The sequence below is a fragment of the Brachycentrus maculatus genome, unplaced genomic scaffold (assembly GCF_059751285.1).
Source record: "Brachycentrus maculatus isolate JH-2025_06_01 unplaced genomic scaffold, ASM5975128v1 h1tg000728l, whole genome shotgun sequence".
NCBI lineage: Eukaryota > Metazoa > Arthropoda > Insecta > Trichoptera > Brachycentridae > Brachycentrus > Brachycentrus maculatus.
This window is the reverse complement of record NW_028281459.1, coordinates 323,715-347,027: the sequence shown is the minus strand read 5'-3', so window position 1 is coordinate 347,027 and position 23,313 is coordinate 323,715. Positions and strand designations below refer to the sequence as shown.

At 30.0% G+C, this 23,313-nt stretch overlaps 3 protein-coding genes across 3 annotated transcripts; 1 reads left to right on the top strand and 2 right to left on the bottom strand.

Moving 5' to 3' along the window:
• Window positions 1-6,974: 6,974 nt before the first annotated feature.
• Window positions 6,975-8,266, bottom strand: LOC148300404 (uncharacterized). The gene is made up of 2 exons (XM_088274869.1): window positions 8,210-8,266; window positions 6,975-7,309 (listed from the first exon to the last, which is right to left on the bottom strand). Exons 1-2 carry the CDS (start codon window positions 8,219-8,221, stop codon window positions 7,097-7,099), a joined length of 225 nt encoding a protein of 74 aa, XP_088130995.1. The 5' UTR covers window positions 8,222-8,266; the 3' UTR covers window positions 6,975-7,096.
• Window positions 8,267-11,845: 3,579 nt separating this feature from the next.
• On the bottom strand, window positions 11,846-13,593 carry LOC148300403 (uncharacterized). The gene is made up of 2 exons (XM_088274872.1): window positions 13,549-13,593; window positions 11,846-12,774 (listed from the first exon to the last, which is right to left on the bottom strand). Exons 1-2 carry the CDS (start codon window positions 13,558-13,560, stop codon window positions 12,559-12,561), a joined length of 228 nt encoding a protein of 75 aa, XP_088130998.1. The 5' UTR covers window positions 13,561-13,593; the 3' UTR covers window positions 11,846-12,558.
• A 7,840-nt stretch (window positions 13,594-21,433) lies between these two features.
• On the top strand, window positions 21,434-22,111 carry LOC148300402 (uncharacterized). Its single transcript, XM_088274873.1, has 2 exons — window positions 21,434-21,548; window positions 21,713-22,111. Exons 1-2 carry the CDS (start codon window positions 21,537-21,539, stop codon window positions 21,923-21,925), a joined length of 225 nt encoding a protein of 74 aa, XP_088130999.1. The 5' UTR covers window positions 21,434-21,536; the 3' UTR covers window positions 21,926-22,111.
• The last annotated feature ends 1,202 nt before the right edge of the window (window positions 22,112-23,313 follow it).

Below are 23,313 nucleotides of genomic sequence, written 5' to 3'. Positions count from 1 at the left end.
TATAACTAATATGATAATATCTCCAAGTTTCTTTTATCTTATTTGATATATCAAATATAATTTAAACCCTGACGTAACGGAAGAAAAAAAAAGCATGTAATATCAGCACAGATGCGGAAAAGGAACAAATATACAGATATTTTTAAAATATTACTTTAAAAATTGACTTACTCGTTCACACATATTTGTATATATATTTGTGTACCTAAATGATATACATATTATAATTGTCTAAGGTATATTATGTCAACAACCCCGGATATAGAGATTCGGTTTTTAAGTTTCTCAACTTTGAGAATTAGCATAATTTACCGACAAGGATTCTTTCTGTATTTGCAGGCCGAGACTCTATTATCTTTGTTTTGTCTTTGTTATTAGTTAATCACCCGAATTCTCTTTGGTTAAATGAGCTTTAAAGAACTGTTACCTGTTACTGAGTATTTTTAGTTTTACGTATTGTAGTTACGAGACCAATTTGGATTTTACTAAGACACCGGTTTTTTCTTTTTTTTTTCAAGTATTCCCGATTCTCCAACAAAATATGACTACCAATAAATACGAGTGTATGTAGCTCATAATATTTTTTTTACTAATTTATTTATTGGATTTACATATAAATAAAACTATGCTAAATCCACAAAAATTAATACAGCGACGTTTTATTGCATCCCTTAAATTTTACTTTACTGATATTTTTTTTTAAATAGGGGAACATTTATTGTTTTATTTATTTTAAATTGGGGTTTAAAATATTGATTGGTTAAAAAAAAATTCAAATATAATGTCAACAAATAAATAAAAATTAATACTTTTTGCACACTATTAAAATTCAATGACTGATGTATGTTTTTATCCTGAAGGCTTTGCCTTTTGTTCCGTTTTATGTTATATTGGTTAAAGCAGCCTTGTAAAAATAAGCATGAAAGCATTTAAAATAATGGTTTTTACCACAGCATGCAAATGTTTTTAATGATTCCTGTTAAGGTCAGCCACATTGTAGGAAATGTAACCATTTTCTTCGAACCTTGGTAGAAGAAACAATCATAAAAATAGTATAATAGTTTAAAAAATCCGGAAATGAAAAGAAAAATGAGGGAAAAGGGAAATGAAAAATTATGTTCGACCAACGTCTTAGTCCTAATTAAATAATACCCTGTGAGTGTTTATCTTACTTCGTCGTGTAATGGTTTGGCTTCTCCATTGGAGGTCCCGAATTCGTTTTCTCGGGGAAGGGAATCAAAATGAGTCATTCTTAAATGTTAGTCGGAATGCAATCACTCAGAACGATATATTCGAATAGTGAAATAAGGAAACAATGAAGGCAAGCATTATCTATAAAATTAAGAAAGTTGTGTTAAGGTGGTTTGAGGAAATAATGTTAGAACAAATTTATAAGGCAAATTTAGTTGGACAAAGAAACAGAGGAAAATTTGACATCGTCAAGTATTTCAAATACTTGAAAGTTGTCGGGTCGAGAGTCTGAATAATAGGTGAGTATGAGGAGATATTATATATGAACGTGAAAAGGCAAACGTTGTTTGCATAGACAGATTGGTGTGGCGTTCTAGTCTCTCTGCCTCTCTTTCTAGTAAAGCAACGTGATGGTAAGTTAGTTTGTTAGTTATAATTATTAATATGGAGAACTGCTAACCACTGTCGAAAGACAAAAAGCCACATACTTTGGTTACATATTCCATGGAGAAAAATATGCCCTTCTGCAGCTTTTAGTAGAAGGAAAGATAAAATGCCCCGTCTGGCTTAGTAACCAATGCAGCAACCATCATCATTTTCCATCATCAATTGCAGCAACCATCATCAATTTACAAAACAATCATTCTTCCACACATAGATTACTGCTCAACAGTGTTATTTTTAGCAAACGAAGGAAATCTAAATAAACTAGAAATTGCACAAAATAGGGCGATGAGAATAGTTCTTGGGAAGAATAAATATAGCAATGTAAAAGGAATGAGAGATGAACTAAAATGGTTATCTGTAAGAAGAAGACTTAAATTTAATATGTTGATATTTGTACATAAATTTTTTCACGATAAGTTGCCAAAATATTTTAAGGATAAAGTTGTCTTAAACAAAAATTGTCATGAATATGCTACTAGACAAAAGGATAAAATAAGACTACCATTATTGAAAAGAGCTGAGTCGCAAAATTGCTTGATGTATAAGGGTTTAAAAATGTATGATGAGATGCCTGAATGTATGAAGAATGAAAAGTGTCTGAAAGAATTTAAAAATAAATGTCTAAGTTACTGTAAGGAAATGTAAATATATAAAGATGATGTAAATGTATATAATAGTTTATATTTACAACATTTTGAGTGTGTCCAAATACTTGTTCACAAAATCTGGATTATCTCCAATTACAGGAGTTATTTTCATATTATTTTTTTGACATTTCATCAAAGATGAAGAAGAATATGGAAGTCTGGGCATTTTACGGGGCTTACGACCGTCATAGGCTGGTTTGAGTGATCACTTTACACACGTGTAACATTCACCAATTCTACCCATTATTGACAACCACACTACTCAAATTCTTGGAAGTTCTATATATATGAACCAATTTAGAAACTTTGTTCTTGAATCACTAGAACTTCACTAGAGACATCTATTGGTGAGATGTAAAGAAGCTTTTTTATTAAGCAGAAACTCTTATATTAGTATGTGAGATCCGAATCCCGGATTATAATCACACACATGAGAAACGCCAGAAAATACCATTTTCATTTTTATTATTAAGCTTATAATTTGACCAGATAATTTATTTACAACATTTTGAGTGTGTCCAAATACTTGTTCACAAAATCTGGATTATCTCCAATTACAGGAGTTATTTTCATATTATTTTTTTGACATTTCATCAAAGATGAAGAAGAATATGGAAGTCTGGGCATTTACGGGGCTTACGACCGTCATAGGCTGGTTTGAGTGATCACTTTACACACGTGTAACATTCACCAATTCTACCCATTATTGACAACCACACTACTCAAATTCTTGGAAGTTCTATATATATGAACCAATTTAGAAACTTTGTTCTTGAATCACTAGAACTTCACTAGAGACATCTATTGGTGAGATGTAAAGAAGCTTTTTTATTAAGCAGAAACTCTTATATTAGTATGTGAGATCCGAATCCCGGATTATAATCACACACATGAGAAACGCCAGAAAATACCATTTTCATTTTTATTATTAAGCTTATAATTTGACCAGATAATTTATTTACAACATTTTGAGTGTGTCCAAATACTTGTTCACAAAATCTGGATTATCTCCAATTACAGGAGTTATTTTCATATTATTTTTTTGACATTTCATCAAAGATGAAGAAGAATATGGAAGTCTGGGCATTTACGGGGCTTACGACCGTCATAGGCTGGTTTGAGTGATCACTTTACACACGTGTAACATTCACCAATTCTACCCATTATTGACAACCACACTACTCAAATTCTTGGAAGTTCTATATATATGAACCAATTTAGAAACTTTGTTCTTGAATCACTAGAACTTCACTAGAGACATCTATTGGTGAGATGTAAAGAAGCTTTTTTATTAAGCAGAAACTCTTATATTAGTATGTGAGATCCGAATCCCGGATTATAATCACACACATGAGAAACGCCAGAAAATACCATTTTCATTTTTATTATTAAGCTTATAATTTGACCAGATAATTTATTTACAACATTTTGAGTGTGTCCAAATACTTGTTCACAAAATCTGGATTATCTCCAATTACAGGAGTTATTTTCATATTATTTTTTTGACATTTCATCAAAGATGAAGAAGAATATGGAAGTCTGGGCATTTACGGGGCTTACGACCGTCATAGGCTGGTTTGAGTGATCACTTTACACACGTGTAACATTCACCAATTCTACCCATTATTGACAACCACACTACTCAAATTCTTGGAAGTTCTATATATATGAACCAATTTAGAAACTTTGTTCTTGAATCACTAGAACTTCACTAGAGACATCTATTGGTGAGATGTAAAGAAGCTTTTTTATTAAGCAGAAACTCTTATATTAGTATGTGAGATCCGAATCCCGGATTATAATCACACACATGAGAAACGCCAGAAAATACCATTTTCATTTTTATTATTAAGCTTATAATTTGACCAGATAATTTATTTACAACATTTTGAGTGTGTCCAAATACTTGTTCACAAAATCTGGATTATCTCCAATTACAGGAGTTATTTTCATATTATTTTTTTGACATTTCATCAAAGATGAAGAAGAATATGGAAGTCTGGGCATTTACGGGGCTTACGACCGTCATAGGCTGGTTTGAGTGATCACTTTACACACGTGTAACATTCACCAATTCTACCCATTATTGACAACCACACTACTCAAATTCTTGGAAGTTCTATATATATGAACCAATTTAGAAACTTTGTTCTTGAATCACTAGAACTTCACTAGAGACATCTATTGGTGAGATGTAAAGAAGCTTTTTTATTAAGCAGAAACTCTTATATTAGTATGTGAGATCCGAATCCCGGATTATAATCACACACATGAGAAACGCCAGAAAATACCATTTTCATTTTTATTATTAAGCTTATAATCCAGATTTTGTGAACAAGTATTTGGACACACTCAAAATGTTGTAAATAAATTATCTGGTCAAATTATAAGCTTAATAATAAAAATGAAAATGGTATTTTCTGGCGTTTCTCATGTGTGTGATTATAATCCGGGATTCGGATCTCACATACTAATATAAGAGTTTCTGCTTAATAAAAAAGCTTCTTTACATCTCACCAATAGATGTCTCTAGTGAAGTTCTAGTGATTCAAGAACAAAGTTTCTAAATTGGTTCATATATATAGAACTTCCAAGAATTTGAGTAGTGTGGTTGTCAATAATGGGTAGAATTGGTGAATGTTACACGTGTGTAAAGTGATCACTCAAACCAGCCTATGACGGTCGTAAGCCCCGTAAATGCCCAGACTTCCATATTCTTCTTCATCTTTGATGAAATGTCAAAAAAATAATATGAAAATAACTCCTGTAATTGGAGATAATCCAGATTTTGTGAACAAGTATTTGGACACACTCAAAATGTTGTAAATAAATTATCTGGTCAAATTATAAGCTTAATAATAAAAATGAAAATGGTATTTTCTGGCGTTTCTCATGTGTGTGATTATAATCCGGGATTCGGATCTCACATACTAATATAAGAGTTTCTGCTTAATAAAAAAGCTTCTTTACATCTCACCAATAGATGTCTCTAGTGAAGTTCTAGTGATTCAAGAACAAAGTTTCTAAATTGGTTCATATATATAGAACTTCCAAGAATTTGAGTAGTGTGGTTGTCAATAATGGGTAGAATTGGTGAATGTTACACGTGTGTAAAGTGATCACTCAAACCAGCCTATGACGGTCGTAAGCCCCGTAAATGCCCAGACTTCCATATTCTTCTTCATCTTTGATGAAATGTCAAAAAAATAATAGTTTATATTAGTTTTAATATAAGCTAACTTAAGAAATAAATAAAAAAAAATAAAAAAAAATCAGATTGGTCCAGGATCGTGTGGAGTTTAAGCAGATGGTCGCCAACCTCATTTAGGAGTGGCTGGAGAATAATGATTAAATATCACCCCCGACTAAAGCATAGGGTTGTTTACCTAGCCATCACGAATTCAATGATTAATAAAAAAATGTTACTACTATACACTGCTTTATGGACAGTTGGATAACATGTGAGGCTTAAAAGAACTCTAATCCGATGTCAGCTACATATTAATTATGATGGGCGTTGTCGAGAAATGAATAATAAATTCAAATTAAAAATCCTTACATAGTTATAAAATGTGCGTAGGAAAAAAATGTCTACCAAAGTTGCCAAACTTATGGCTCATGGAGATAAATAAATTGAAATATTATTTTACTTTAAGATTTTCGCAAATGTAAGTGTAATCACCATAATGAACCTTTCAAATGTATCCAAATAAGTTGTAGACAACGACTTATTTAGGTACCGTCATAAAATAACTAAACTTTCTTTATTTAATGTGCAGACGAAAACCGATTCTAAAAGATTTTCATGGCTTTTTTGTGGATGACTGGAAATTACTACGAAAATGAATACGGAAAAAAGTATCATGTACGAAAAAACCTCATTAAGTTAATTTGGAAGCCCCATAAGACTAGAGCAGACTAAAAATTCATAATTTTACTCGATAATGTTTAAAATTAAAATTCCATTTTTCTCACATTTTAGTCATTTTCTCACATTAGTGCATTTAGAAATTCAGACGACAAATGTGAAGGAGTTTTGGGTGGAAGTATATTACTGGCGCATTGAAAAGGAAATAGAAAGGAAATATTGGGTAAGTAATCTGGGTTAATTTTAATAGTTTGTGTAATATATACACTAATAATATATCATGTCTTTTGAGGTAAAAACAATATTTGAACAATGAATCCAAAATTTCCTACATTAAATAAATATAGGGTATTTTTTAGGGGTATACGAATTCAAATTCAAAATGATGGCGGTACCAGCCGTGTAGCATGTCGCGCCATCTTGTTAAAACTACAGCTCTGTCACATCAATGCCATTCAACTGAGGTACGAAGAAGTCAGAAATCGTGGTTCTGTGGCGCTCTCTATTGACCTAACATTCTGGCCAGCATCGTCTTTAAATAAATACGGGCCAATGATTCCACCTGCCAATAAAACATACAAAACAGTGACTTTTAGTGGATGCAAGGGCGTCTTGAAAAAGGCTTCTGGGTTTTCTCTACTCCAAATCTTTTGCCTGTAGGACTGCCTAATATAATATTTTTCAGAACCTTCGTAAAGAGTCGCATCAAAAATGCTTAGAGGATGATCAATCATTTTAAACCTTTTGTTTGGAATATTTCATTGGAAAATACATATAAAAAATAATGTTTGAGTAAAATTAAATCTAAAATAAATGAACAGTTTTAGTGAGGAGAGATTTTAATTTGTTTAATATGTTACATAGTATTTTGGTTTATTTCACAAAAATGTACATATTGTTTTATTTTTTATTATAACAGAAATTATATTCAACATGTTCGAGCTTAATAGTAGCTGTAAGCAGCATAAGGCGACGAGTAGGCTAACGGAGCACTGTAAGCGTACGGGCTATAGGCGCTGTAGGCAGCATAGGGGGTGTAAGCGCTGTAGGCACTGTAGGCGCTGTAGGGGGCCGTGTAAGCTAACGGAGCAGTATAACCAGCCACGAATCCTGATGGTTTAGCATAAGCCATGGCCAGGAGGGCGACAAAGAAGAACTGAAAATATAAAATAAGTCATTAGCAGAGACGTATTTCTAACGATTTTTTTTAAAAAATATTTTACATGTTGCACAGGTACAAAAAATTTTGGTGAGCAAGTGTGTACAAAATATAACATTAAACTTTTTTAAAATAACAAATAAAAATAATTTGCTGAACATTAAAACAAAAATTTATTGTAGATTTTGCATAGTATGTACAGTAAAAAACTTCAATATCAAAGATTTTGGATTTTAAAAATATATTTTGACTGTCAATGTTTAGAAAAATATAAAATTTTCATTTTTATTCCCATAAGATAATGTCACCGCAGATTTTTTTGTTGATACAATTAAAATTACCATATGAAAATCAAGAAAAAACTTCACGATTTAAAAAATTCATTTTGCTCTTGTTGAATTAAAAAAGAAATTATACGTACTACATACTTTAAAATCAATTATTTAAATAATTTTTTAATTTTAATTTCAATAGTACTTTAAAATAATTTTTAATTTTTACTTTAAATTTATCACTCTACAGGGAAAGTGGTTCAAAATAAATAAATAACGAGTAGATGTTTCGAGGAAAGTTTAGCACATGTTGAATGATTGGTTTGAAACATTACGTTAATAAAAATGGAAAAAAGATTAAATTGGATATTGCAAAACAACAAAAATAAATTTCAATGATTTTCTTTTGAACGAAATTTTTAAATTCCCTAGAATAAATCAATTTAAAGTAATTGAATAAAATGAAAATACCAGTTAAAATTATGTGCTTTACTACAATTTTCGTAATAAGATGTTAGTTTTTGAAGTAACGAAACACATATCCCGGCACAACTTTAATAAAACATCACTGTGAATCTAAATACTAGATTTTTTATACTTATATTAAATCTGAATTTGAACCCACCAGTTTGAACATCTTGATAGATAGTGTGGATCTGCTGATTGTTTGAAACTGAGTGATGATTAGGTCTGTCATCCTGTGTCTTTTATACCTTTTTCATGGATGGGCTGTCGAGCTGTCCTTGCGGATGTAATGTATAGACTTATTAGTGATGTACCATTGACGTGTGAGAATAACACTGTTATGGTATGCATAACGCGTGACCAAAGCTCAATCAGTTATACAGGTATGTAGCTCCTGCTTACAAGACTCGAGTCTTAAATATTTAGAATTATCAGGATTCTTACTGAGCATTGTGCAAAAAAAACGTCGCACTAAATGCATGAAAATAATTAAAAATAGGGTAAAATTTTCATTAATGCACACATGGTTTTAACCAGAATTAAAACACTTTTATTGTAAATTTATATCACTTATCAAATTTATGATTTTGATATAAACTGGTAGAAAGCTTAGCTTTTATAAATGTTAAAAAAAATATATATTTATATATTGTGAATACATGTTGATTAGCGGGTTTTTTTGGCCAATAATCAATATCCTTCTTACCAGTTTTGAACCTTATACAGCTGTTTGAAATTAGAGGGCAGATAGTGCTTGGACACAAGAACAAACTAAATAATACCTGAATCATATTTCATCGCTATATGGTTGTTGAATATTTTATTTGTATCCAGTGATAACATATTGATTTTTGGTGGTGTTGCTGATATTTACAACATTTTGAGTGTGTCCAAATACTTGTTCACAATTCTGGATTATCTACAATTATAGGAGTTATTTTTCACATTATTTTTTGACATCTCATCAAAGATGAAGAAGAATATGGAAGACTTCTTCTTCTTCCCTTCTTTTCTTCTCACCATTAGAAATTCTAGTGATTCAAAAACAATGTTTCAAAATTGGTTCATATATATTGGTTCATCTTTGATGAGAAGTAAAAAAAGAATGTTGTTGTTATTGTCTAAAAGTGCGATTAGATTCTTGATGATGTTGCTAATTCCCCGAGCGTAAATTCGTTTCGTTTATATTGAGACATCTTTAATATATTTTTAATTACTATATTTTCGAGTATATTTGAGTTGCAGATATCATTTGCCTTACAAGGTTTCTTACATTCAGCAAAATGATAACCATGTATACAAATCGGATAGAATGATGTGGTCATTTTTAGAAAGTTTTCGGCATCTGCCTTTAATATGTTTCGAAAAAAATCTCTCAATACTTTAATTGAGTGAATATTCAATACATTGTTAATATTTTTGTGCCTAGTGGGGTGTTAAAATGGCAGTTTAAAAAATACGAAGAGTGAAAATATCAGGTATAAGAAGTCGTAATCGTTGGAGGGTGTGATTGGGAATAATTTTAAGGATTTTAAATATTCTCGTGACTCACTGTTGGGATTTTTTATTGTTTTCTTTGATTCTAGATTCTCTTGGGGTCTTCCCAAACTATTCTGCGTCAGGAGCTTGTAATGATATGGCATGATTGTTATATAGTATGCCGTGCACTGAATTCATTAATTAGTTTAATCAATTCAGAAAGCAAATGGTGCTTATTGTGAGAGCGATTAGATACCGACTATGATTTTTGATCACATAATTAATGAACTGGTTATTCTTCCCTTTTGACCCAAATTGAATAAAATTATATTTTCTTCGAAAATATTTTACCGAATTTGATATAATTTTGGTACGTCTTTTACTTGTATGTACTCGTATTATGACATAAGATTTTCTTATGTCATAATACGATATATTCCTCTGTTAGCTTCAAAAACTGAAAAATGATATTGCTCACTCCTTTTAAGAACGTCATAAATCAAAAAACTTGATTTTTCAGGAGAACGTTTTTAAAGTTTAAAAACATAATACAATGTATTAAAAATAAATATCAAGCCACTTACTGAACTTTTATTGTGCAACAGATCTTTTTAGATAAAACCTGAACGTTTTTTCTCCAATTGAAAAATATTTAGTTTATTTAAAAAAAAAATTAAACAATACATTTTCTTCAAAATGCAAAAACCACACTTTTTGCTCTGTAGCGAGTAAATATTAAGTTAAAGCATTAACTTTGTGGATCATATTGATATATTATTTCGACAAATAAAAATACTTTGTGTTCTGATCCACTCACATGTGAGTGGATCAGAACACAAAGTATTTTTATTTCTCGAAATAATATAAAAACATGCCGCTTTTGCAAGGATATAGTATATTTTCTATATCCTTGCAAAATTTATATTCTTCTTTTCTTTAATGCACAACAGAAAATTGACGATTTTTGATTTATGACGTTCTTGAAAGGAGTGAGCGATATGTGTATAACATTTTTATGATTTCAAATATTTACTGCAACCATTTTGCTGGAGATGGTATTTTTTTACAGAAAAATAAGTTTGTTATTATTATTTATTTCCTAAAAATATAAATGTAATAAATGTAATAAATTAATTTTAAATTTCAATTAAATCTTGAAATATGTACTTAATTAAAATTTCTGTAAATTTAAATAGAATATCCTTTTAAATAGTAATAGCCATGTGTTTTAAAACGGTGTCAGAGGTTGGATTGGTTATTCTAAAATCTAAATTTTAAAGTCAATTTGGTATCTACATATTCGATTTTAAACGTTTAATTTATTTGGTAAGACTGAATTCAATTTCTCACCACTGGCATATTTTGACGAAATTTATACGGGTTTTGGAAAAACATCCCTTTCATTAAAACAATATTATTATGCTTAGATCCTCTAACCATAATATTTTTGAGACGATGGGGTGGTTTCTAAAGTTTTATGCCTGAGTCAATTCTCGATTTAAAATTCTGTATGGTAATGTATTTTAATACACGTTTATGAGTTTTTGAATTGGTCATGTTTTTTATTTCGTTCTCATTTAATCGAAATATAAATTACAAATTGAAATTATTATCTTTCAAAAACTTTTAACAGATAATCTTGATATAAAAACACAATTTGTAGAAAGACATTGGATATTTTGATCAGAATAATTATGCCTTCTTCCAAATCATTTCATTAAATGAGAAAACCTTTCTTATATTACATTGGATGGTATCAACATTACACGGTCGATAAATTAATATCAGATTTCTTAATTGTGGTTAATTTGATTAATACCTTATATTAATAACGTGTTTGTTAGTTTGTTAAATATATAAAGTTACCTCACGTAAGGGATGAGATTTGCGCAGCAACTAAGAGCAGAAAAGGATCACTAAATATAACTTTCACGGAATCTGCAGAGAATTTCCGAGAGAATATGAAAGTTTTATTGATTATAAATCAACAATAATGATATGCATTGAAGACTTTTTAAGGTAGAAAGTGAATTAATTAAAGTCCAGGTGTAATTATCTTATTGAAAAACCTTTACACTGTAAATTATTTTTATGTCTCCTGTATGTTTAAATAGGTATTTAAATAACTTTACACAAAGTCATAAATAAATCATTTTGTGTTTCTTTGCATGAAAAAAAGCGAGTAATTAAAATAATAAGCTGTGCAGGTAAAACATTTAAAATATATTTTATTATATGACACATAAATATTTTTTTTATTTAGGGGATAAATAAGTAATTCATTGTTGATTGATTAATAAAAATAAATTTATTGTGTTTTTTATTCATTCGATTTGTCCTTTGCATTTGTATCGAAGAAGTACTAAAAAACAATCGATAAATTTCTTTTCCCTATTTTGTTACATAAAAATATATTACATATGTTATCACCAAGTAGTAAAATCTAAATAACTATATCAATAAAAAACAAAAACATGTAAAAAAATGTGATGATGAATTAATAATGATCTACATAATTATAAACAGATTCATTGAAGTATGTAAATGCATTTTTGGGTGCTATTTCCAGTGTTTCAAATTTGATATTCAAGATATATTGAAGCATTTATTTTAATGGCTAGAGTCACTTTAAGTTTATATGCATTGAAATATTGTAAGTATTACAAATGTTTATTAAAGTCAAATAAATATATGTATTTTACGAATATGTTTAATTATTTTAAAAAATCAAACACTTGCATAATAACACTTGTTGAGTTATACGTCATTAAACACGACTAGTTTCGAAAACAACAATTGTTTTCATCAAATTGCTAAAACAAACAAAATATAATAAAAAAATCAACACGTCAATCCACAAAGTTAATACCGAATCAATAAATAATATAATATATGAAATATTAAATAAATATACACAATAGGGAAAATATATTATGGTAATACCGATGCTCTTGGTAATGTTTATTTGCCAGATAAATTTGTATTTCCATGTATGTTTTTCATTATTCTGCCTATAGAAGCTTCTTCGATTTAACGGTAGTAAGCAGCATAGGCGGCATAGGGTGAAGAATAGGCGAGGGGAGCAGTATAGGCGTACGGAGAGTAAGCGCTGTAGGCGCTGTAAGCGCTGTAAGAAACTGGAGCAGTGTAGGCCAATGGTGAAGTGTAGGCAACTGGAGCTGCTACAACGGCAGTAGGCTTAGCTTGGGCCATAGCCAAGATGACCGCCAGGACTACCAAGAAAAACTGAAAAAAAACAGGGATATATAAAAATATGTATAATGAACAATTATAACACTTTTTCATAATAATTTTTGACATCTCATCATAGGTGATGAAGAATATGGAAGTCTGGGCATTTACGGGGCTGGCGACCATCATAGGCTGGTTTAAATGATCACTTTACAATTACACCACTCAAATTCTTGGAAGTTCTATATATATGAACCAATTAAGAGACCTTGTTCTTGAATCACTATAACTTCACTAGAGACATCTATTGGTGAGATGAAATCAATCTGTTTATTGAGCAGAAACTCTTATATTAGTGTGTGAGGTCCGAATCCTGGATTATAATCACATATATGAGAAACGCCTGAAAATATCGGTCGTCAGCCCCGTAAATGCCCAGACTTCCAAATTCTTCATCATCTTTGATGAGATGTCAAAAAACAATATGAAAAATAACTCCCGAAATTGGAGATAATCCAGATTTGTGAACACGTATTTGGACACACTCAAAATGTTGTAAATAACACTTTTTGATGATTTTAATACGTCCGTTATCTTGTTATAATGCTGTTCGTGAGTACATTAATTTAGCAGACTCATCGTGATCTGTTTTTGGTTACCCACGAAAATAGTAAAAAAATATAGGTTCTTTAAAGTGATTACTTAAAAAATTTAAGTAATCACTTTACCCAGCCTATGACGGTCGTAAGCCCCGTAAATGCCCAGACTTATTCCATATTCTTCTTCATATATTTTGAGATGTCAAAAAATAACATTTTAGAGACGTACCAGTTTGAACATGTTGAAAAATTGGGGATCCTTTTTTCAGATGACCAAACTGAATGATGTCTTCGACTGATGATCGCTTAGTATTTATAGCGATCAACGCAGTGAAGATTTACGCGACCTTGCTGGTCAGCGATCACAAGTTTAAATTCGGTACCGATCGCCTAAATTTATTATTATGGCGACTATATTGTTAGGCGAACAATGAATTCCGATCACGTTTTTAGACACAGTAGCCATGTTTGATTTCATGAACGATGCTAATTATGTTTTCGATTTTGAATGCACGATACAAACTATAAACTATTTTAAAAATATATAAAAATTTCTGATGATTTAGCGTAATAGTAGGTTTTAATTTATAATGTTCAATTTCAATTCAATTTATTTATTTTCAATTAACATAAACATTACAAACTAAAAATTTTAAAGCGTATACATTAAAATACATCAAAATCGAAATTATGCAAGAACTATTTATTGCTAAAGGTGTAGAAGAATCGCGCTTCGGAAAACTCCTTCAGACACGTGGAACAGATCAATATCCAATGAGATATTGTCCAACATAGCGGTAGCTCTTCCTATATACCACATTATGATTTTATTCCGTTCAGAAAAATTCCATTTTTATAATTACATGTCATAATTAGGTATTTTACAACTCATAAAATTATCAAAAAAATGATAATATTTTACTACTACTGACCTTTATATGCACCAAATGGCGCATAGGGAACTACATTAAATTGATGCAATGTTAAAAAGAGTAAAGAGATTTCGACCTGTCTAAAAAGAAAAAAATTAATCCTGCATACTGCCAGTGAACACATAGGCACTAGAGACTATTATGGCTTTGACAAATAAAACGCAGAGAAGCCCAAATATACACAGCGGTCCATGGAAAGATCCATGATTGGTTTAAGCCTGGGATGTAAAGTAAGAAATTAAGAAATCAGGAACAAAACCAAAATAGAGGATGTCACGGATCGCGTGGCAAGACCCAAGTGGCAATGGGCTAGACATATTTCAAGACAGGACCCGACAAGATGGACCTATTTTTTTAAAGATGGAGACATTGAGAATGATCTACCCTCCACGTGAAAGATCCTTCAGGAAATGTTTGAAGCTTTATACCGCAACCGACACCGAAACCGTGCAAACATAAATTCTGTTGTTTTCCAGAACAATTTTAGTATTCCATGGCAATAACAAACATTCCTTACACGAGTACAAAGACGAATGTTAATTTGTAGCCAATCGTATTATTTTTAACTTGACGATAATATCATTTTAATATATGTACTTTGGAAAAAACAATCTGCTCCGAAAATTATTGAATAATAGGGTAATGTTATCATCTATTTTCATATTTTGAAAAGCACCAATTTTATTGTATATTTAACTTTTTTTTTAAATGATTATGTTTAAAGATATGCTTATGTAGGTTCATTGTGATGCCTCAATATGTTTGTTTCATTTTATGGTTCAATATATTATCATTGTCATTGAATATTTTTTATTATCATTGATTTTAAAGAAAATAAAATTGACTCTCTAAAAACATGAATTCGAAATATGTATGAAGATATAAAAAGGTTAAAATATCAGTACGAATTCTGAATGTTTTTTCACCTGAAGAAGTTTCAAAGATACTTTATAATTTCATTAGTAGATTGTAACGGGTTTATTAAATGATATTTTATTAAACAATGTAAAAAAGGAAAAGTAATATTTTCGTAAGAGATTAACTGAATTATTAAATATATTATAGATTGATTAGTTTGTCAAACATTAAAGTATATTGAAAATTTTAATTATAAAAGTTTAAGAAATAAAAATGTGTGCGTCAAGTTTAAAATATTAGGATGTGCAACACGTTGAAATTTTGCTGCCATGGTTTTTCACGGAAACAGCACTGTATAAATTGGCCATTATACTTTTTGGGGTTGTAATTACGACAGCATTTATAATTCTATTATTAGCTTTGACGACTGCCTTTTGATGGCATAGATTCACGTAACGGAAACAACGATTTACTTTTAATAACACATCAGAATTTCAATGTAAAAAACGCAAAACAGTTTATGCCATCTGTCAACGTTTTATTTTTATTTTTTTCAAAACATAAAACATATATGTAATATTCCCCGTGCGTAATTTATATTTCTCAGTTTGGGACATGAGATTTAGGATAACAAGACTAAAACACATATAATAAAGTTACAAAAAAGATTTTTTTTTAAATAACCAAAGCTAATACGTGGAAAAATATAAAAACAATAAACTGGTATAATAAATAGGCATAAGAACCATATTTAAAAGGAAAAAATGAGAAAAACATAAGGTAAGAAACATATTTAAAATAAAAGAATGATAAAATATAAAAAATAAGAAAATATAACAAATGAGAAAATATAAAATATAAACTAAATAAGAGTTCAAGGTCAGCCAAGTTTGACTTGTATTAAAAAGGAAAGTGAATACAAATCAACCAGATTACTTAACAATACGGCCTCAGGAGTGAATCGCCGTGTGTGATATGAATTCCAATTGCTTTGTCCACCAAACAGCCTCGATATATATTAAAAAATATCTTACAAAGTTATTCAAAGGTCACTAATTACCTATTACGCAATATGATGTGAAGATTGAGTTATCTAATTGAAACAAGAAAATCTTGATTGTCTTTTAGTGGCTAAGATAACAATCATAGCATTTTTAAACCTGTTCGTAATAATATTTTAATGGCTGCAATTTATTCATATAATTGTGTTTTCAGATAAAATTTCTCATTTTTTTTACTCAGTCATCTTATATTTAATTATTTTCTATTGAAAATGAGCTGATCCGATATTTTCTTGTGAACCATCATAAAAATATACTAAATATTTTTAACGTACTTTTATGATTATATTGAAATGCCTATTCTATATGTTGTACGATTGATGTACTAAAATTGTGCATTAGAAATCTAAATATTATGATTATATTGTAATGCCTATTCTATATGTTGTACGATTGATGTACTTAAATTGTGCATTAGAAATCTAAATATTATGATTATATTGAAATGCCTATTCTATATGTTGTACGATTGATGTACTAAAATTGTGCATTGGAAATCTAAATATTATGATTATGACTTATTGATTCTATTGTTCTTCGTTTTTTAATTTATTATCATTAACTAACTAACTAACTAACCATCACGCCGCTTCCCCGCAGGGGTAGGCAGAGAGAATCGAACGCCACACCACTCTGTCTTTGCAAACATTCTTTGCCTCTTCTACATTCATGCATCTCCTCATACATACCCGACGATTATTACGACTCCTGACCCGGCCGCTTTCAAGTATTTGACATACCCGATTGTGCCAAGTTTTCCTCGGTCGTCCTCTGCTTCTTTTTCCGACTACATTCGCCCAATAAATTTTTTTAACCGTTCTTTCTTCACTCATACGCTCCACATGTCCAAACCATCTCAACACACCTTTCTTAATTTTATCGATAATGTTTATCTCAGCCTTACATTCTTTCCTTATTTCATCATTCGAACATCTATCAAACATCGTTTTGCCACACATTCGTCTGAGGGAATGCATTTCGACTGCATTCAGTCTGCTTTCATCCTTCTTTTGCCAAATCCATGCTTCGCTTCCATACATAAGGGTTGGAACCAGAACTCCATTGTGTACTGCCAGTTTAGCTTCCGCTGATAGATTTTTATTTGCTAAAACTGATTTTAGTGCACCATTCACTGTGTTCCCAGCATTCACTCTCCTTTCTATGTCTTTATCAATCTTTCCATCCCTAGAAAACATACTACCCAAATATATGAAATCATCTACCTGTTCCAAAATCTCCCCATTTACCAATATTTCACACTCAGATCTACATTCATCTCTTTCAAAAACCATGATTTTGGTTTTGGATTATTATTAAAGATATGAAATATAATAAACGTATGCTTAAGTTATAAGCGTTTGTGTTAAGATCACAACTGTTAGGAAACATATTTATAAATTATTTATATATATTTTTTAACATATTACCAAAATCACATTAATTCATTAACATTTTAATTCAAACGTATTTTGAAGATTAAATCTGACATTTTTTTACGTTCAACACAAAACAATTTTTCTCGTTTGAATTGTAAAGACTGACGATATAAAATAATTAAAATAATATAAAATGAAAGTTAGAAGAGAGTACAATTACACAAAAAATTTTTTTTAGAAAATACCCATTAAATTATATAGTAACTACAGATCTTTTTGAAATAAAAGAAAAATCCCTTTCTTAGAACGATAATTATTTCCTCTTTCAAAGTGATAATACAACTAGTCAGTACAATTAGTTGCAAGATTCATATTGCAAAAACGAATATTACTTTAATTCAATTAATATAATTCAGAAAATAAAACTGCCTGAATTTCTGGCCCACGGAATGTAGAAGGTTAGACACGATTGACATGTTTTATGTATGAATGTTGAGTGCTTGCTACTGTTGATCTTATTACAGCATTTATTTAAGTTAAGTGGGAGACGTTCAATTGTCAATACATGTTTACATTATTTACAAACAAATCGTGCACCCAATACCAAGGACAACACATTGTCACATTAAAAAATGGTATAAAAGGACAGGACACATCGAAAGAGAGCATCACTCACTTCTGAAACCTAGAAGAGATATCTACTCCAATCAAAATGTTCAAACTGGTAGGTTTTATTACCATTGTGAAAATTTAATTTTTGTGGTGAAAATAATAAAGTGGAAACAATAGTGTTCAACACTCTCCTTATCATTCATCGTTCACTTTGTGTTATACCACTTTAAAAAAATACACAAAGTGAACGATAAATGAGAAGAAGTATGTTATATTACCATACCACAAACTTATCAATGCTTTAAATATACAAAATATAAAATAGTGTTTTATGTTGAAGTGTAATCATTTTCATCAGTTTTGCAATGTGTGCTAATATCTTACTTTATTTTTTCCAGTTCTTCTTCTTCGCCGCTCTGGTAGCTGTGAGCTATGCCAGCCCCAAGCCCTCAGTGCTAGCTGCTGGCTACACCGCCCCCCTGGCCTACACTGCCCCCCTTGCGTACTCATCCCCTCTGGCCTACAGTGCCTACAGCGCCTACCCATACGCCTACTCCGCCTACTCTGCTCCCCTCGCCTACTCTGCGCCCTATGCCGCCTACTACCGTTAATTTTGGGAACCCAATGGCAATCTATTACTGCTTTGGAATATGACTAAACTTTTCTCAGTATTTCTTCTTCAACTATAACGACAATCTTCTTCTTAAATGAAAATTAATTTATTTTTCCATAATAAAAATGCATCTATATCATAACTGCCTTTTATTCCTATTTTATACCTTTACATATTTCTACATTAAAATATCTTCAAATATATATATGTATATATATATATATATATATATATATATATATATATATATATATATATATATATATATATATATATATATATATATATATATATATATATATATATATATATATATATATATATATATATATGTATATATATGTATATATATATATATATATACATATATATATATATATATATATATATATATATATATATATATATATATATATATATATATATATATATATATATATATATATATATATATATATATACACATTTGGAAATTTAATTATTTATATCTGGATTTGTTAAATCTTTTGGAGATTGATTCTACGTAAGTGTTTTAAGCATAGATGATGCAATAAAAAAATTCTGAAAACTTTTAAATGTGAGTTTAAATGAAATAAATTATTTATATAATTTAAATGATAATAATAATAACATCAATCTTAATTTTTTATTATCTCACTCTCACAGTTTCAAGCTAATGGTGGGAGATTAATTATTTTATCGCCCCTGAAATAGCAAAGACCTGTATATATTGTAGATATGAGTAGTCAGGGTTTTTAATTTGTCGTTTCGGAAAAATTCAATGCAGTAGTGTGTATAGCTGAATTTAGAAATTACATTGATAAGTTAAACTGCAGGCAATTTTTAAAGTTCACTTTACCTATAAATTTTATGGTTGTATAATTTTACAACAAAAGGTATTGTAGGTCTACAAGATTCTTGTCAACAAGATTCTATTAGGTAACGTAGAACGGGGCTACTTGAACTTTTATGTGTTACTTGAGCCCAGTACAAAAAAATTAGAACGTGGTATCGATCGAAGTATCGTGACAATAAGTGTCACCTGTCAGTGAAACAATGAATCATGTCGATACGTTCATTATTGTAGACCAAATACAGTTTTTTTTTGTACTGGGCTTAAGTAACATCAAAGTTCAAGTAGCCCCGTTCTACGGTATATATTTTTAATTGGATTATATTATTGATTGAGCAGCAATAAAAAACTTATAGGATGTATTTTATTGAAGAATTTTTATTCACAAAACAATACATTTACATTAATAAAAATGTTGATATTTGTTTATTCAAAATCTTTAACTTTCTTAATTGATGTTCTGATTGATTTAAAATGATGACACCACTTTTCATTTGAATATGCGCGTTTTCTAATGTGCACCATTCTTTCATTTAAATTTCACCAGACTGAGTTAATTACAGTTAGTTTTAAATAAATATGTATGTACCTGATGACGTAAAACATTCAATCTATAAATGTTATATTTTTATAACATTGAATTATTTTTAATAAACATGACTATTTTCCACGTCCTTGACCACCCTCCTCAATCGGTCCTTGCATTAAGTTGTTATTCAAAGAGAAACCAAAAGGACCATCGATATCCTCATTCTAGTGGAGCCATCGAGTGGGTAATATTCCCAAAATTGCATCATTTCACATACCTCTATCACTACAAGCTTCTCTAAGATACAGTACACTCCCAATTTTCCGGGATAAACTGTGAAAAAAAATCCCGTACTTTCGATTTCCCTGTTAATCTGAAAACATACAAAATGCAAAAAAAAAATAACTGTGCCATGTGCGCTAAATAGTGTATACCTACACGTACTTGCTTACGTGTTGACAGCATAACACGACTTGAGTTAACTAACCTAAAAATGGATGTTTTTATCTTACTTTTTTTTAAATTACCTAACGTCTAAGTGAGTCTGAAATCTAGCTATGGATTATGCAACACCGTTTATCATGTCCCTACTCAGGCTTCAACTTTATAAGTTTCATAGCCTATGCCTACTCGTGGGTGGATTTACTCTTTATGTTTAAAGTTACTATAATTTCATGTAATTCATGAGTGAAAATTCTAGGCAAAAACACTCGCTCATTTTTTTCTTAAAGCGTTATACCACAAAGTATTGTCTGGTGGCTGAGATCCGATTATTAGAAGATCTGCATCAGTGAATCCATAAACCTTTCGTTGGATGAATCGCACCGATAAGGCCAGATAATTTTCATCATAAATATTATAACGATTAAAAAAAATATATAATTTAGGAATTTCACAAATATTTTAAGCTATAAATATGGCATATAATTGAGATATTCTCTAGTTATTCTCTCACTGTAGATAACACATGTGTTCTACCCTCAACATGTGTTTTGACTTTATGTTACAATAGTACACATGTTTACCTCAACATGTGTACTATTGTAAAATATGTTTGTTTTTGTAAAAATACTTTTTCAATGATAATTCAGTTTCTCGGATAATTTGCTTCCCGGTTAATGCGACCCCAGAAAATCGGGAGTGTACTGTAATTTGAATAAATTTGTTTTTTACATCTGGTAGCTTTCAACCAATTATCAGTTATATTGTCAACCTAGAGATAATACATTCACGTCGGAAAATGTTAACAAATAAATCGTGTACCCAATAGCAAGGACAAAAAACAAACTTGTCACATTGAACTCTGGTATAAAAGCACAGGACATATTTGAAGAGAGCATCACTCACTTCTTTTAACTAGAAGAGATATCTACTCCAGTCAAAATGTTCAAATTGGTGAGTTCAAAATGTCGATTGAAATATATATGTAATTTGTGATTCTTTTTAAATAATGTTTAAAAAAATCAATTAAAAAATCGTAAAATTATCAGTGTTCAAGTTTCAATTGTTTTTATTTTCAATTTCAAATTATGTGCTGACTTTTCATTTTATTTTTCCAGTTCTTCTTCTTCGCCGCTCTGGTAGCTGTGAGCTATGCCAGCCCCAAGCCCTCAGTGCTAGCTGCTGGCTACACCGCCCCCCTGGCCTACACTGCTCCCCTGGCCTACTCATCCCCTCTGGCCTACAGTGCCTACAGCGCCTACCCATACGCCTACTCCGCCTACTCTGCCCCCCTCGCCTACTCTGCGCCCTATGCCGCCTACTACCGTTAAACTGGGTTTCTACGTACAACCCTAAGCTGCAACAGATTTTTCTTAAGATCTCTTCAATTATTGTCAAATCATCTAAACTGCAAATGAATATTAATTTGTTATCATTAATTATTACTTAAAGCCTTATCTGAATGGTTTGCAAAATGCAGTTAATATTAATTTCATAAAGTGAAAAATACTTCCGATGTACTTTATAAATAATTTATTATGTTATTCCAAATAAAATAATGGTTTATTTACTAAACTGTGTTTTATTGTATTGTAGTGTACTCGAATATTGATTATTATAAATATATATGTATATATATATATATATATATATATATATATATATATATATATATATATATATATATATATATATATATATGCATAAATATATATATATATATATATATATATATATATATATATATATATATATATATATATATATATATATATATATATATATATATATATATATATATATATATATTAAATTGATCACGTAACAACATGGATTAGATATAAAACCTAAATGCTACGACAAAATGTACCTAATATAAGGAAAGCCCCCTTTGCAAATTCCTCGATCTAATTGGTATTCACTATAAATAGTGAGGATATAGGTACAGTACATATTTGAGATCTCAACATAGATAAAGAATAATATAGAAGTCTGGGTATTTACAGTGCATATGACCTGTCATGGACTGATTAATAGTGTCATAGCTCCTGATAATACCCAAACTTCCATACAATCTATGTTGAGATTTCAAAAATGTAAAAATATAAAAGATATCAAATGTGTATAACTCCAGAATTATGAACACACTCAAAATTTGGACATATTCAAAATGTTTTGAAAGGATATACATATTTCTCATATGTTTGCATATTATTTTAATTTAATAACAGTTAATTGCATTACTTTTCCTGTCGCAAACAGAACGGTTGTATTTTTTTCCATGATACTTATAAACGCCGATTTTCAGTACTGAACAGAGCTAAACTGAAAATGTATTATTCTGATCTCACATCAGCATTCATTTATAGATCTAAATATTTCGGGTGGTCCATGTGTCTTTTTACTTCGAATTGAATTATTTTCACATGATTTCAAAAAATATATTTGCAGAGTGTTACAATGTGTATCATACGTTTAGCTTTTACCTCCTTTTAGAACCAATCTTTTGTAAGCAAAATGATAAAAATTAAATCAACGTAAAGATGGCTTTTATCTTTTATTAACGACTTGATACTTGATATATACATAAATTTAAAAAAAACTTTTTTGGTCTACTATTATAAATAAGTTTGAAAACTAAAAACGTTTTCTACAGGAATTCCGCTTCAAAAATTTATACATGCATCAAATCGTTTATGTCAGAGTATATCCGGGAAAT